Source organism: Panthera leo, chromosome D1 (genome assembly GCF_018350215.1).
Source record: "Panthera leo isolate Ple1 chromosome D1, P.leo_Ple1_pat1.1, whole genome shotgun sequence".
Classification (NCBI taxonomy): domain Eukaryota; kingdom Metazoa; phylum Chordata; class Mammalia; order Carnivora; family Felidae; genus Panthera; species Panthera leo.
Genome location: NC_056688.1, coordinates 1,887,357 through 1,903,546, shown reverse-complemented (window position 1 = coordinate 1,903,546; position 16,190 = coordinate 1,887,357). Strand labels below are relative to the sequence as shown.

General features: G+C 45.4%; 1 protein-coding gene across 4 annotated transcripts in view; it reads right to left on the bottom strand.

The window, feature by feature from the left end:
- Positions 1–16,190, bottom strand: part of DYNC2H1 (dynein cytoplasmic 2 heavy chain 1) — a 342,439-nt gene that overhangs the window by 150,349 nt on the left and 175,900 nt on the right. For 3 of the 4 annotated variants that reach the window (XR_006193953.1, XM_042906646.1, XM_042906647.1), the window contains exons 74-77: positions 15,997–16,128; positions 14,987–15,059; positions 6,099–6,259; positions 3,356–3,481 (exon numbers count right to left, since the gene is read on the bottom strand). Coding sequence is in view for 2 of the 4 variants with exons in the window: in XM_042906646.1 (XP_042762580.1) it covers positions 3,356–3,481; positions 6,099–6,259; positions 14,987–15,059; positions 15,997–16,128 (492 nt within the window). In the remaining 2 variants the exon portion in view is untranslated. Of the gene's footprint in view, positions 1–3,355; positions 3,482–6,098; positions 6,260–14,344; positions 14,453–14,986; positions 15,060–15,996; positions 16,129–16,190 lie in introns of those variants that run through there. The other variant, XR_006193954.1, reaches the window with a different exon arrangement.

The following is a 16,190-nucleotide window of genomic DNA, read 5'->3' as shown; positions in this document are numbered from 1 at the left end:
CAACGTTTGCTGTATCCTACTTATTGCCTATCATATAAAGTCAAAACTTCACCACACAAATTCCTCGGCCTGTGCTATCTGCTGCAGTCACTTATTCAAATTTCATGTCTGTGTCCTCTTGAATATTTTTCCTTTCTACCTGTTATGTTCTTTGGAACCTGAAAATTCTTACCCATCTGTCAAGTTAAGTCCAAGTCTTAGGGGGATATTTTCTCCAACTCTTCAGTACCAGTCCCAGGCACATTAATCCCTCAAGACACTTTGTGAACTGTCTTCTGTAGTATTCACTATGCTACAATATAGTTACTAATGTGGGCTGTCTCTTCTACACCAACTTCCTTCCTACGAGCAGGTACAAATTTTGTATGCATTGAGCACTGACGGCAACTGCTGGCTTTTTTTCTGTACTAAACAAGTGTTTGTAGAATAAACGAATGAATGACAAAAGACTTGTTAAGAGTTCTAAAAGAGTGAAAACTAAAATTTATGTTAAAAAATATAATCTATGTCTGATTCTAATATTTACTATTTTAATGCAAAATACAGGTGACCACAAAAAAAAAAAAAAAAAAGGGCAAAAGAATTGGCCATAAAAACATTGTGCTTACTTAACATTGTATATTGTAAAATGTATCTACACTTACTAACAATTTAAGAAGGTAAAATTTACATGAAATTTTGGTTTAGGTTAGCACATTTTAAAAGAAAGGTAAAAAACACACATTCATGATAGAGTTGGTTTGAAAATAAATTTGCAAATTTATACCCAAACAATTTATCCTAACTCCCCAAAAGAAAATTTAAAAAATATTTTAAAGTTTAAACTTTTTTATTATCATCTACCTTATAGGCTTCAAAAAGTTCTAATTAAGATTTGCTTCCAGGGATGCATGGGGGGCTCAGTCGGTTAAGTGTCCTACTTCGGCTCAGGTCGTGATCTCTGGTTCCTGAGTTCAAGCCTCACGTTGGGCTCTGTGCTGACAGCTCAGAGCCTAGAGCCTGCTTTGGATTCTGTGTCTCCCTCTCTCTCTCTGCCCCTCCCCCGCTCATTCTCAGTCTCTCCCTCTCTCTCTCTCAAAACAGGAATAACCTTTAAAAAATTTTTTTAAAAAAGATTTGCTTCTGGGGCACCTGGTGGCTCAGTCGGTTAAGCAGCCGACTTCAGCTCAGGTCATGATCTTGCGGTCCGTGGGTTCAAGCCCTGCATCGGGCTCTGTGCTGACAGCTCAGAGCCTGGAGCCTGTTTTGGATTCTGTGTCTCCCTCTCTCTCTGACCCTCCCCCGTTCATGCTCTGTCTCTCTCTGTCTCAAAAATAAATAAATGTTTAAAAAAAAAAAAAAGATATACATGTTAAAAAAAAAAAGATTTGCTTCTGAGTAATCATTGTAATTGTGTGTTACACAAATAAATAGCTATCGATCTATTATTTGGAAGAAAAAGCAGAATTTAAGCATTTACAGGTCTTCTTTACATGTTTTAAAACATATGTGATTTATCAGACATGAATTATATATTTTTACACATTAATGGTTTTCTCAGAAAACTGTCCTAATAATAGAATTCCTCAAATATTTACATATACCTCAGTTTCCAAATCTGTGTCTTGTTTTGATTTTATGAACCACCACCGTCCATCAATTAACTCACTGAGTCATGAACTCAAAGATGTGATCGCCTATATGTTGTGAAAGGTGCTACAGGTGCCATGTACTAGGACCACACAATTTTTCGACACATTACAATTAGTTAAGGGCCTCTGTCAATCTATTCTATTCTCAATGATACGTCTGCCAGATCGATTAAACTAATTAACTCACCCTCCTGCTTAAGACCTCCTTTGACTTCATCCTAAGAAAAAAATTTCCAAATTCTTCTGCATGGTTCTCAGGGTATTCCACAACCCAGCCCCACTCTGCCACACCCAGCCCTCCCAGCACATTCAAGGTCATCTTTATTCTTTGTACTAGGCCTGTTCGTCTCCCCCAGTAGGTCTCTATTTGTGCTGCTGGAATTAACCAGGCTATCCTCACCTGCCTGTCTGCCTTCCCTCCCCCCTTCCCTCCTTCCTCCCTCCCTTCCTTCCCTTCTTTCCCTTCCTTCCCTCCCTCTTTCCTCCCCTCCCTCCCTCCTTCCTCCCTTCCTTCCCTCCCTTCCTCCTCCCTTCCTTCCCTCTCTTTCCTCCCTCCTTCCTTCCCTCCCTCTTTCCTCCCCTCCCTCTCTCCTTCCTTCCCTCTCTTTCCTCCCTCCTTCCTCCCTTCCTTCCCTCTCTTTCCTCCCTCCTTCCTCCCTTCCCTCTCTTTCCTCCCTCCTTCCTTCCCTTCCTCCTCCCTTCCTTCCCTCCCTCCTTCCTTCCTCCCTTCCCCCCTTCCCTCCCTCCCCCTTCCCCCCTTTCTTCCTTCCTCCCTTCCTCTCCTCCCTTCTTCCTTCCCCCTTCCTTCCTTCCTCCCTTCCTCTCCTCCCTCCTTCCTTCCCCCCTTCCCTCCTTCCTTCTCTCCCTCCTTCCTTCCCCCCTTCCCTCCTTCCTTCCTTCTCTCCCTCCTTCCTTCCTCCCCTCCCTCCTTCCTTCCTCCCCTCCCTCCTTCCTTCCTCCCCTCCCTCCTTCCTTCCTCCCCTCCCTCTCTCCTTCCTTTCTTCCCTCCCTCCTTCCTTCTTTCCTCTCCTTTTTTTTCTTCCTTCCTTTCTTTTTCTTTCTTTCTTTTTTTCTTTCTTTCTTTCTTTCTTTCTGCCCCTACACTTAGCTAAATCACGTACAACTTTCAAGCAACATCTTGTCTTAGGAGTCATCTCTAACTATCCGAGACCACAATCATCTTTTTTAAGGAACAGACTTAAGTTAGGGTTTGCATTTAAAACCTGGCCAGCAATTTGCTCTCTCTGGAGGCTAGCTTTGCTCTGGGTCTGTGTGAATTCAGTCAAGTGACTGCTTTGGTTTCCATCCTAGCCTCCCAGGGAAGTCCTGTTATCCCCCCCACTCCTCTCCATCCTCTCTCCCCACACAGACACTGCAGACCAAGAGCATCAGGAGAAAGCAATGGTTTGAAAAGGCCTCCTCTAACCCTTTAAAGCAGCTACCTACTTTAGTTCTGGGAAAAGCTCCCTAAGCCTCCCTTCGATCCTGATGAATAATTTCTTGGTTCCCCTTAAACGCTTTCAACATAGAGACTTTTGTACACATCCTAATAAAAAGGCCCCCACCTTCATGTGTACAAATGTACATATTAAATGCTTAACAGGTTTTAAATGATTTCTCGTTAAACGCTAACTTTAAAAAAATTACATAACGCATGACAGTCTTTGGAGATCACCCAAGTGACTACATTCCGTACTATTTACACCACACTCATCTGAATCTACCTTTTCCAGAACTGGCAGCCAAGACACCACAAGATGTAAGTTCTTCAAACACAGCCAGTCCCCACTGCGGGCACATTCCTTCAGCATCTGAATCGCTAAATCGGCTTGACCCTGACCCATAGCAACCTGCAAGACAAAACACAACACTTGTTGTAGTAAACACCCACTCCAGTGCCTAGCACATGGGGACCGCGCTGATGGACCACTAATTACTGTTATTCTAGGCCGATGAGGACTGAGGGCGGGCCCTGCCTGAGACTAGCTGCACACGCAGTCCAGTCGTGACCTTGACCTGTGAGGGAGTCAAGCTTCCACTGCCCCGTCCATCCTCCTGCCACGAAGCCCGAGGGCCTTGCTCTGCTAGCAGACCCTGAGAGCGGGAGGCCTGCGGCCCAGTGGCCATCCTGCTTGAGAGGAACTAGGAATGCCTTGCTTAGGTTCCTTATCTGGGTTCTCAGGATAAATAAGTAAGTAAGTAAATAAGTAAGTAAGTAAGTAAATAAGAAATTAAGAAAGAAAGAAAGAAAATTAAAAATACAATACAAAAAACAGATCTGATAACACAGAACATAATAGATTCAAATTATCCTGCTTTACATACTGAACCAACTCAGTTATTTTGATGAGGGTTCTAAATTTTTACTGTTTATTTTGGAAGAGAGAGAATGAGCAGAGAGAGAGAATCTCAGGCAGGCTCCGCACTGCCAGTGCAGATCTCAACATGGGGCTCGATCCCATGAACCGTGATATCATGACCTAAGCAGAAACCAAGAGTCAGATGCTTAACTGAGTCACCCAGGTGCCCCGAGGGTTCTAAATTTTTAATAAGAAATACCACTGTGTTGCCATTTCCAATAGCTGTCTTATTTTTGTCCTTCCTTAACAGAAGATTTCTAATACTTTTCTATTTATTAAAAACAGTGAACTGTTTTGATGCACCTATTAATCTTCCATTGTTAAAATGCAAAAAAAAAAAAAAAAAACCCACAAAAGACAACAGAAAAAAAACAATTTGCTGAACAGAAATTATAGATAATAATAGACAACTCAAGGGCGCCAGGGTGGCTCGCTCAGTTGAGCATCAGACTTCGCCTCAGGTCATGATCTCATGATTCCTGGGTTCGAACCCCATGTCAGGCTTTGTGCTGACAGCTCAGAGCCTGGAACCTGCTTCGGATTCTGTGTCTCCCTCTTTCTCTGCCCCTCCCTCTGCTCATGCTTGCTCACTCACTCTCTCAAAAATAAACATAAAAAAAAATAAAAATAGACAACTTAGGATTCTCCAGGAAGCCTCAATCATGTGAAAAAAATCTTAAAGAGTCATAAAACCTCAGAAAAAACATTTACTACAAAAATTTTAAAATATTTTGTAAAAACCACATCAGGAATGTTTTGAGAAGACGGTTAGCCACTCATCCCCTCAAAAATCTACACCACTGCTTCTTAAATTAAAAATTAACTTAGCATATATAGTCAACAAAGCAACAAAGCTTTAAAATAACAGAATTATATTTGTATTTAAAGGCTTTCCTACATTCCAACAACTGTGGAGGACGTTTCAACAGTCAAAACTACTGCGGCTGCAAACAGCTTTGTGCTTCTGGTAAAAGCATTTGCTGACAGTAGAATCCATGGCCAGGCCGTCCTCCCGACAGACAGGGCAGGGACTGAGGAGGGACGGCAGGGACTGAGGAGGGATGTGTCCTTATCACAGCAGGAGCAGGGTGAAACCCCATGCCCAGGAGCTGGAGAGGCACCTGCCCATGGGCCCAGGCCCTACCCTCTGGCTGCCTTGTTTGTGTCTGGGTCCCCACAATATTCCTACTTCTCCAGTTTTGGTCTTTCTCAAGTGTCTGCTTTGTAATCATTATAATTTTCCCAATAAAAGCAGTTTATTTATTCAGTTGTCAAAAACTGATGGTAAATGAATACATTTTCAGACCTGCATGCAGACTGAATCTGAACAAACTAAGCCCCTAGATTTACCTCGAGAAAATGTGCTACATTACACAAGTTTTACTCAACAATTTTTATACTTCAGCTTCTGCAGGTAAATATTGCTGTGATTTACTGTAAAAGCATCCAAGTAAAATTATTCTCAAAAGGTTAGCAATTATTTTAGCTTCTTATTACCGTTACAACAAATTATCACCACTTACTACGGTAAAACCAGGAACATGCCTGATTTCTGATCTAACACTAGGGATCTGGCTTTAATATAAAGGTAGTACCACAAGGCTGCGCTCTTCCCGGAGGCTCTGGGAGAGAATCCCTCAGGCGCTTTTCCAGCTCCTGGAAGCCTGCCACACCTCCTCCTTGAGGCCACCCCTCCATCACTGGCCCCCCTACCCCTGCCTCCACTCCACCCCCCCCCCCCCACCCCGGGCTGCCCCCTACGGCTCCATCACCAGCCCCCCCCCACCCCGCCCGACTCCACCTCCTGGGCTGGCCCCCACGGCTCCATCACCAGCACCCCCCATCACCAGCCCCCCCGGACTCCGCCTCCTGGGCTGACCCCCACTGCTCCATCATTGCTCCCTCCCCCTGCCCCTGCCTCCACTCCGCCTCCCCGGCTGCCCCCTAGCAGGGCATGCAGACACTGAAGTGCAGGGCAGAACTCCCTCTGGGGGGAGCCTGGGGACCAGGACGTGGGCACTGTGGGGGGGCCAACAGGATGGACCAACAGGATGGACCATGGCAGGGAGACCAAAGCTGGGCAGAAACAGCAGGTCTCTGTGCTCACCTGGTGGTAGCACTCTCCTCCGCGCTCAGCATTAGCCAGCTCCTGCAGCTCCTGGGAAGGATCTGCACCCGGGGAGATGATTATCAAGACGGGCTCAATCTCCAGTGTCTCTTTGTAGAGGCGTTTGAGATTTAGAGGGAGCGGGGACAGCTCTTTCAGTCCTGGAAGATACAGATTAGAGACGTGAAAACTTTGTAGCAACCTGATTCAGACAAAAGTCTGTTAAATCTAATTGCAGGATGTAATACAGAGAAGAACCAGGTGACTTAATCCCATACAGTTTTTTCACTGTGAGATCCCTCACTCACCAGCAATAACTCACATCTGTCAGATACTGGAGGTGCCGGACATTTTTCTGAATGCTCTACACTTGGGATATCAGCGACTCACTGCACCACCACCAGGCAGGCACCCTGACTGCCTCATCCAGCACAGGAAGAAACACACCATCAGGGTTGTGGCCTCAATAGGTAACTTTCTGCCTACAAGAGAAGCCTGAACCCAACTACCCGTCTCTACCACTATTCACTCATTTCTATGATAACCGGGTGCCTGCTCTGTGCTGTGCACTGGGAATCAGATTTCCGCATGACCTAGTGAACGATTTCACCATCATGATACACGAGGTCTATGTCTTACGCCCACGCGTTATGAGAAAAAAAAAAAGTGGTACAGAATGAAAAGAATATAAGTTTGGAGACAGAATACGTAAGCTCTCAGTTTAGCCACTGACCCTGTACAAATCACTAAAATACTCTGTGCCCAGTGTCCTTGGTTGTAAAAAAAAAAAAAAAAAAAAAAAAAAAGCATAAAACAATCCATAGGCCATTTGGGAGCAAAACAGGATATGATAATAAAAAAGATTCCACATATTCATCACCTACTCTATGCTAGGCACTATGCCAGATATTTATTTTACATATAAGAAAACTAACAATCAAAGAAACTGAATTTGCCAAAGGCCACCCAGCTGCTGCTGGCTGTATTCAACATAATTCACCTGTGCGTCCTCTGACTCTGAAGCTTTTCACAAACTCAAGTCCTATACAGACAAGAAACTGTAATTTTGCTATTATGTTTAAACCTCCTTAACTAAAATTTAAATGTTTCCATGATTAATGTATTGAGTAAAAGCCAAGCTAAAGAGGACCCACTTCAATTAATACTTGTTCATACTTGTATGAACTGAGCTAAACAAAACAAAAAACAAAACAAAACGGACTAGACACAAGAGTTGAAACCAGGATCAGCAGAACCTAACAGAATGCCTACAGAGGCAGCAGGAGCTTTCCTGTGTCTTCAACACTGCACCCTAGAAATACTGCACCCTAAAAATTCTAAAATCACTGGAAAAGGACACTCAAAGCTTTCTGTAGCAAGCACTTTAAAATATAAATTCAGGGGCGCCTGAGCGGCTTGGTCACTTAAGCGTCCCACTTTGGCTCGGGTCATGATCTCACAGCTCCTGAGTTCAAGCCCCGCGTTGGGCTCTGTGTTTTAGTATGGAGCCTGCTTCGGATCCTCTGTCCCTCTCTGCCCCTCCCACACTCGCACTGTCTCTCTCAAGAATGAACATTAAAAAGGCCCTTCTAGATAACCACGCTGAAAAGACACATTTCACATGTGGCCCACGCCCTCCACTCCTCACAAGAGGAAAGAATGATAAGAAATGTCATGAGCAGAAATATCCCTAATCTCCAGGAATTTGCCCCAATAGCCTCTGAAAGTTGAACTGCGTCTGTAGTATACTGTATGAATTTTAATTTTAACTAAGTTGACATGGCTAACAATCACCCTGTTTTAAGACCTAATCAAAAGGAATTCTTATGGACTTGCGGCAGTGTAACTAGAAATGTTTTCATTTACTCGACACATTTATTCCTAAATTCAATAAACATTCTAGGCTAAATAAATGCACTACCTGATATTGTGAAATATATCATAAGTCTTAGAAATGGGCCTGGCCTTTGACTCACGAATTTAAATTACAATAATTTAAGAAATAATCCAGGATGTGAGTGCAGAAGCAGGCACACAGGATTTCATCCAGGCTGTTGATATTAGTGACAAGAGGGCAACACACTGAGGAGTCTGAGAGCCATACAGGAGGGCTGAAGTTACAGAAACGGTGCATTTAGAGGTACATTCCTGAAAAGCAGATTACTCAACAGACAACATAGTCCACACTGTAATATACACGCTTACGTGCTCGAACAGAATAGAAAGAACTGCATAAACAATGACTAGTAACAAGCGTTTCCTATTTTCTATTCTTCCCCATCTCCTCACGGAGCTCTATTTACACGTATCATGTGATAAAAATGTCAGGATACATATATTTCCCTACAAAATAACTACTGACTGAAACGTGTTCTTTTGGAAATTATATGCCAATATAAAACTCTCAAAATTTAAAATACAGGGGTGCCTGGATGGCTCAGGTGGTTAAACGTACAACTTCAGCTCAGGTCATGATCTTGCAATTTGTGAGTTTGAGCCCCGCGTGGGGCTCGACGCTCTCCATGCAGAGCCTGGAGCCAGCATTGGATCCTCTGTCGCCCTCTCTCTGCCCCTCCCCGGCTCACGCGCTCTCTCTCAAAAATAAATTTAAAAACTAAAAAAAATTTAAATGCAGATTGCCACATCATGTCTTAACAGACCATATACTCGATGAGGACAGGAGACATGTCTTGTGCTCACCATTTTACATGCACACTCTAACATAAATTCAAATATTCCTTCTAAAGTTAAAATTCCACAGAAAAATATATGTTCATTAGCTCATTTTACACAATATTTCAAACTATTGGAACATTTTGGATTAGAGAAAAAAATCCTGAAAAATATACCATTTATGACTCAAGTCATGTTCATGCTACTTTGAATTTCATATTAGCTATTCTGCCCACAAAACTCCAATCTTATAACCCTACTGCATTTTAAACGAACTAATCTTTATATATTATCATTAATTTTATTAACCCAAGTAACTTCAATTCATTCTATCATTAAGACTGTTAGTGTGACTCATCCAGAACTATTCCATGAAACTGAAGAGTCAAAGATGTTCACTGCATTGTGAATGATCACAGTACAGAACTACTCACATATCACTGGGATTGTGGGCCTGGGTGGTTTAGTCAGTTAAGTGTGTGAATCTTGCTCTTGCTGCTCAGGTTATGATGCCGGGGTCGTGGGATCGAGCCCTGGGTCAGGCTCTGTGCTGACAAGCATAGACCTGCTTACGATTCTCTCTCCCTCTGCCCCTCCCCTGTTCCCTCTCTCTCTCTCTAATAAAATAAGATTTTTTTAAAAAATCACTGGAATTTAAAATTTTGACCATTCATCTTTAAACCATGTCATTTCTTTTAAAAGTAAAAAAAGAACAAAAATGGGTCAAAGAAATAAACCTTTATTGCATTCTATTTTACTCAGATAAAATACTGAAATAATAAAAAAGAAATAATTTGCAGTTTCAAAAGGAAAGAATATCAATTCTGTACTTTTTAAGTACCTGAGTAAAAAAAGCAGCAAATTAACATCAAACTATTATAGGAGGTAAGCGTAACAGACTCATTCTTGCTCCCTCACCTCGTCCTCCCCAACAAAGAGACCGACAAGCTTCTAGTGTACAAAATCCTACTTCCTCATTAGAGATAAAACGTATCACAAACGTCAGTAAAAAGAAAGAAAACCGATAACCACTATCTAACGTAAGATGCTCTTTAGAAACGGACTAATCCTCGAACCTAGAAACAAAAAGCCACACGTTTTGTGGAGGCCGAATCCCAACCCTGTTTCAAGATTCCTGTCCTTGGTTGTGCAAACACTCACCTAGGCACTGCTGGGAAGGCACTCTGCAGGTGGAATTTTGGTTAGGGATATTACAAGAGCATTAACCTCAATTATCCCAGCGGGCCAATGAATCACTAGGACCCTTAAAAGCCTGCAAAGTCAAGAGACGCCACAGAGAGAGGCAGGGAGGATGAGGCGGAGGAGAGAGCAGAGGGACATATGGGGAGCCTGAGGAAGCATCAGTCAGCCACTGCTGGCTGTGACGTGGAGGAAGGTCCTCTAACCTGGAGGCGGACTCCAGGGACAGAGAGGAAATGCCGACCTCAATCCTGCAAGGGCACGCGGCTGAATCGTGCAATTCAGTGAGCCTCCCCATAAGAGCAGAGCGGCCAGCACCTGCACTTAGCCCTGTGGGATCTGCAGCGGAGAACCCAGGCCAGCCGCCGGGCTACTGACCTCCCCTCTAGAGCCGGGAGATACTACATGGACGTTGTTCTAAGCTGCTAATTGGTGGCAATGTGTTACAGAGGCAACAGAAGATGAATATGCATGTCCTTCTGTCCTTCCCCTTGCTCTCCCACACAGCTTCACGAGACAGATGGAGCCATGGAAGCAAGGTCCCCCCGGATGGGACGCAGGCACGACTAAGGGAAGGGGCTGGGGAGCGGAGGGCTGCGAGGCTCGGAGACTGTCCCCTGGAGGGTCTTCCTGAGAACACGACGCCCTCCGCGAATGCGCCTCCTACCAGCCTCACCATGCAGCACGAACCCTGCTCAGAGCAACTACTCAAAGCCAAACGTGACCAGCATAACTCAAGTCGGAGTATGTGCATGTGGTGACTGCTATCATGAAAAAGTAACAGATGTGGCTGGTATATGCGAGCTTGGAGGACTCTAGTGACGCGCCTAAGCTTCCGGGACGGCTCTACTACACTGAAATGGACACCACTTAAAACACAACTGTTTAAGTTACTGCTTTAAAGTTTAAACATTATAAAAAGAATTACTAAAACTTAATAAAAATCTTTCCGTATGAATGATGCTTGAAAAATTACATTTGAAATCAAATCTTTAGAATTTCATTAGAAAGATAAGTGCTTGTCATTCTCTAGCAATTTGAATTTTTAAAACTTATTCACACAATAAAAACCCCAATTTTATATGAAAACTCTATTAATAAAACCATTTGACCAAATACAAAGTCATCTACCCATATACCAGTTTATATAACTTTTGCTTAAAAATAGGCAGAATATGGTTTTAGAAGTATATTAAACTTACAAAGCATTTGAATATGTGAACACCAGGAGGTTTTTAGTTAATGCTGTTAAGCCTTAAATACCATTTAATCTGGAGGTGAAATAGCACCGCCACGAAGTGTTCCAAAGAATGGGCACGAGGTCACACTACAAAGTCAGCAGGAAAGATCTGCTGCGACGTGGTACAAGGACTGGGGGATGGAGGAAAGAACGGACTCTTACCAACTGCTCCGAAAAGTGCCTCGTTTTACTTAAACTCACATCAAGTTATAGAAACATACAATAAATATATAGATAAGCCAGAAATATATTAGACAATGTTGAGTCCCACAAAGAGAATTAAAACAGGCTGATGTGTTGGTACCAATCAGATGGCCCAGAGAGATCTCTCTGGAAAGGCAATATTGTAAGTTAACATCTGAATGACACAAAGGAGCCATGCATTTAAAAAAAAAAAAAAAAAAAAAAAGGTGCATCCATCCAATACCTGGAGCTCATCACAAGAAGTGATCAATGAAAGTGCTGAATCACCAAATTGTACCCTGGGAACACTGTATGTAAACCGTAACAGAATTTTTAAAAAATAACATTTTTTCTTAAAAGGTATTCAAGAGAATAGTAATCTTTACTACTGGAGAACTCGGAACTATTATTCAGGACATTGGAAGATATCCCTGTACTAAATAAAGTCTCCAAGAAAGGATTAAGAATAAAAAAAAAAAAAAAAAAAGGAGAAAATGCCGCAAACAGACGGTGCAAAGGTCCTGAGGCTATTCTGCCCACTTAGGCAAAGGGGGAAGCATGAACAATGTAAGATGAGGTCAGAGAAGCAGAGTCTTATAAGCTTATGTAAGGAAGCTGGATTTTATTCTAAGTGTTCTGAGAAGATTTTGGAGATTTTATGCAAAAAGAGAGATAATTTGGTTTGAACTTTTTAAAGGTTACATAGCTTTATGAAAAGAATGGACTGGAAAGGAAGCAAGAGCTAAAGTAGGGAGACTGAGTAAGAAGAGAGCCACTGATGGAACATACATTTATAGCCTCTGTGCTCAGAAGCTAAGGCAGAGGAACACAACCATAAAATCAATGTGTGCCCTCATGTGGCTTGTACTCTAGTTGGAGAACAATTAATAAACACATTAATAACAGAATGTCAGAGAGTACTAATAGTTACGGAAAAAAAACAAGATAGAAGAGTGTGAATACGGGATTTTAGACAGAGCCCTGAGGGAAACCTTCGCTGGAAAAATGCCATTTGAGCAGAGAAGTGGGGAAGACACCGGGGGAGGGGGAGAGCTCCCTTGGAAGAAGGAACAGCAAATGCAAAGGCCCTGAGACTGCAGAAACGCACTGGGGGCTGCAGGAGAACAGGAAAAGGGACGACGGTCACGGCTGGAAGGGGCTGAACGAGGGTGGGAGTGGTAGGAGAACACTGTGAGGACTCAGGAAAGGAGCGACTCATCAGGGGACGACGGACGGAGGACCCTTGTCATCCAGGCACTCTGGCTGCCATGCCGAGAATGAACTGGGCATGGGCAGAAGAGCAGCCTCAAAAACAGCAGCCCTGCTCACGCGACAGTGGCTTAAAGCGGGTAGACGGCAGTAGAGGGGCGAGCAGCGACCGCGCTCGGTGTATGTTCTGACGGCACAGCCGCAGCGCTGACGGGAGCTGAGGGGAGAGGCGCTGAGACTGTGCACTCGGTTGGCAGCAATGGCACCAAGTGAGTTAATTCACAGCAAACCCGAGAGATGGAGCCCAGAAAACCTGCTGGTTTCTCACACCTGCCGCTGCGAGCTGGTCCGTCCACCGGCCCCTGCCGTGAGGCCATTCCCTCCGGAGCGTCTGCCGTGGGCCACGGCTAAAGGCCTCAGTTACAACAGGAAGTGAGCGGGTGCTTTGCACCAGGACGCTCACACCTTTGTCCCAACACGTTTTCCAGAGTCAACGCCACGCGTCCGTAACCGGTGCACGAGTCACCGTCAAGCTGTCCTGTGCACATCCGTGTGTCAGCGAGCAAAGTCCCTAGCTAGGGGCATCGGCCACAGCACCTGACGGGCGCCTACTGCCCGTGGGACACCCCCTCACCCCACCCCCCCTGCCAGGACTTCTTTCGGGGAGGCATCCCCGGGACTCTGAGGGGGGCACGGCGGGACATTTCAGACGGAGGCCAGGAGGCCCGGCCCCGTGCACGGAACACACAGGCAGGGACGAACGGGGCTCCACAAGCTGCGCGGGGCACAGGGACGCACAGACACAGGAGGGGACAGACAGAAGCGGAGAAGGGAGAGTCCTGCCCTTCCCCCGCCGCGGGTCCCCCTTCCTCACTGCCAGGCGCCTGGGATGGGCGTGTGTCGCTCACAACCAGTAGTCACGGGGCCGAGCATCCTGCCAGAGCGCAGCGACCACAGCGCGGGCGGCGAGCGCTCCACGCGCCGTGCGCGCTGAAGGGACGCCGTCCGCGCTGAAGGGACGCGAGGCCCAGCGCGCGCCCTCGCAACTCCGTGTTCCCGCCCGCAGCCTGCCACGTGACCCGTCCGCCGGGGGCCTCACGCCGTGTGCGCAAGCTCACGTACACGTACACGTGCTGGCGGAGGGGGCGGGGCAGGGGGCATAGACAGCCTGTGCCGGCACATCCCCCAGGAAGAGGCTCGAGGCTGTCCTCGCAGGTCCTGGATCATGAGTGGAGGCGGGTCACCACAGGGGCGGGCCCTGGGGGCGGGGCTCCTGCCGCACGCGGGTGTCCCGGCAAGAAGTAAATACGGGAAGCACCGCCCACCCGGGACACACGGCCACACCTCCCCGTGCACACCCGACTCCCCTGCACCCCTGTCGCTGGAGGCGGAGTCCGCCCGCAGCGCTGACGACTGGGTCACCTCCCGGCATGTGACGTGACCGTCCGTGTCTGCTCTCAGTCACACAGCGGCTCTCGGTGTCGCCAGTGACCGCTGCCCGAGTGCGCAAGCCCCGCGTCAGTCCTCAGGGACAAGACGACGGTCGCCGGCACGGGAACTTGCCAGCGACAAGCGTGCAAAACCCGGTGTATTGCCCCCAGCTCCCGAAGACGATGTCGCTAAGTCATGTTAGGCTCGCGGGACTGGAACACACACAGCTGGAACACACAGTGTCATACATGAGTAAGATGTTGGGGGCCGATGGAGAACTTCTAGCGACAACGCCAGGACACTTGGTTACCTAGGCCCGATCTTCTACTTTCCACCTGCTTCGGGATGAAGACCGCTATTCTCGGAAGGGGCTCCTTTCGCTAAAATACGGGCCTTAAAATGGCTTCTCCACGTTTTCCTGAGCAAATCAAAATACAGTCTATAGAACTTACTTACAAATGAACTCTACCTTTTAATCCTCTAAGACTACATTAAAGATGTAAATAATGGACTGCATAGTTTGTAATCTGAAAGACGCACACACTCTTCGTTTTTTTACAGCAAAAATAACTCATTTTGAAGACTTCCCCCCGAACCCCAGACTACGGTCATTTACTTGTTTTATTTTGTCTAAATCAAACATTTGATTCCCTGCTTAAAAGTCCTAATCAAGAACAAATGTATAAATGTCTAAAGGGCGTTCACAAGAAAAAAGTTTTTAAATTTCAAACACCTTAACTAAATGCAAGCTGTCAACTATGCATCAAAGTGAATACATTAAGTACAGTTACATCCAACACCCATTTTTCTTTAATCCAGTAGAGGCGGTAAGATAAGCAGAATGAAGGGTAAGACCCTCTAATATTCTAAACTAAGGTTAACATAAAATAAAATGTAAATTAACAAAATAATTCAGGTCAGTGCTCAAGTTCCAGAAGAGTCCCGCACTTACCCAGAGCTTTGCAGGCAAACATGCCCATGGCACTTTGCAGTCTGTCTGGTCTGAGCGCCTGCACCACGAGAACCTTCAAAGAAAGTGCAGGGTAGTTTTAAACAATACAGTTCACACAATAGGTTTAAACAATAATGTTAGTTAATGAAACACGTATTTACTAACATGGCAGCACTGATCAATGTGGCACAATATTTACTTACACAGTCACAGTAAGTATATACAAAGACATATTTTTAATAAGGAAAATATTAACTAAAAGTCCATTTATTTCTTCAAATTTATCATCAGAAGTCAACACGAGCATGTCATCGTCACAGGGTCAGCTATGTCTTCAGTATCCAGGGAGTGGCCACGTGGCAGCTGCCAACGAGGGTATAAAGGCACTTTTGATGATCATAGAGCAGAGGCCCAGAAATCTTGTCTAAAATTTTCAAATCACTGTTTTCATGCGCAAACATGTATATACCCAGGTGTTTAAGTTTTCAAGAAACATGCTTCCTAGCTTCCTTTCCTTTCATCTCAAGCCACACTTGGTACAGGAGCACCGACCAAGGAGATACAAGAAGACACCAGCACCAGCAGCCTGGTGACCAGGGACACCCCTTCCCAGAGAGACCGCCAGCTCTAAGCCCTGGCCTACCCCAAAGACCAGAACCCTCCAGTAAGTTCAGTGCTCCGTTTGATACAAAACGGGAGAGGAGGGCCTGGGCCTCACGAGGCAGTGTTTCCCACAGACAGAACCCGGGAAATGAGAGAAGAAGCCGCACACTCTAATTTAATGTCTTCCTGTGAGACTCTCTCTCTCCTGCAAAATCACCCTTTGGGCTACAGCACACGGAGACACCCAGGCATGCCTGCCAGTGACTGCACTGTCTGGGCACACGGCAAAAGCAGAAAGCCCTTCCCCACGTTAACATCACATGACATCCAAAGGCAGAACTTTCATTTAAGTGGCTTCTGGACGACAAGAGAAGTATCAGATATTTTTATGCATTTAGAGAACTTACCTGCTGAAATAAGGAAACTTTCTTTGCAAGAATAGACGGAAACTCTTGCTCACACATTGAAGTGTGATAGTAAGTACGCCACAGCGCTTCATCTTCAAAGCAGAGGGTCTGATAAAGACTGGGGAGAGCAATCTACAACACAAAAATAACCCTACACGGTGAGCTACAAGCAAATGTGAGTCTGTGTGTATATA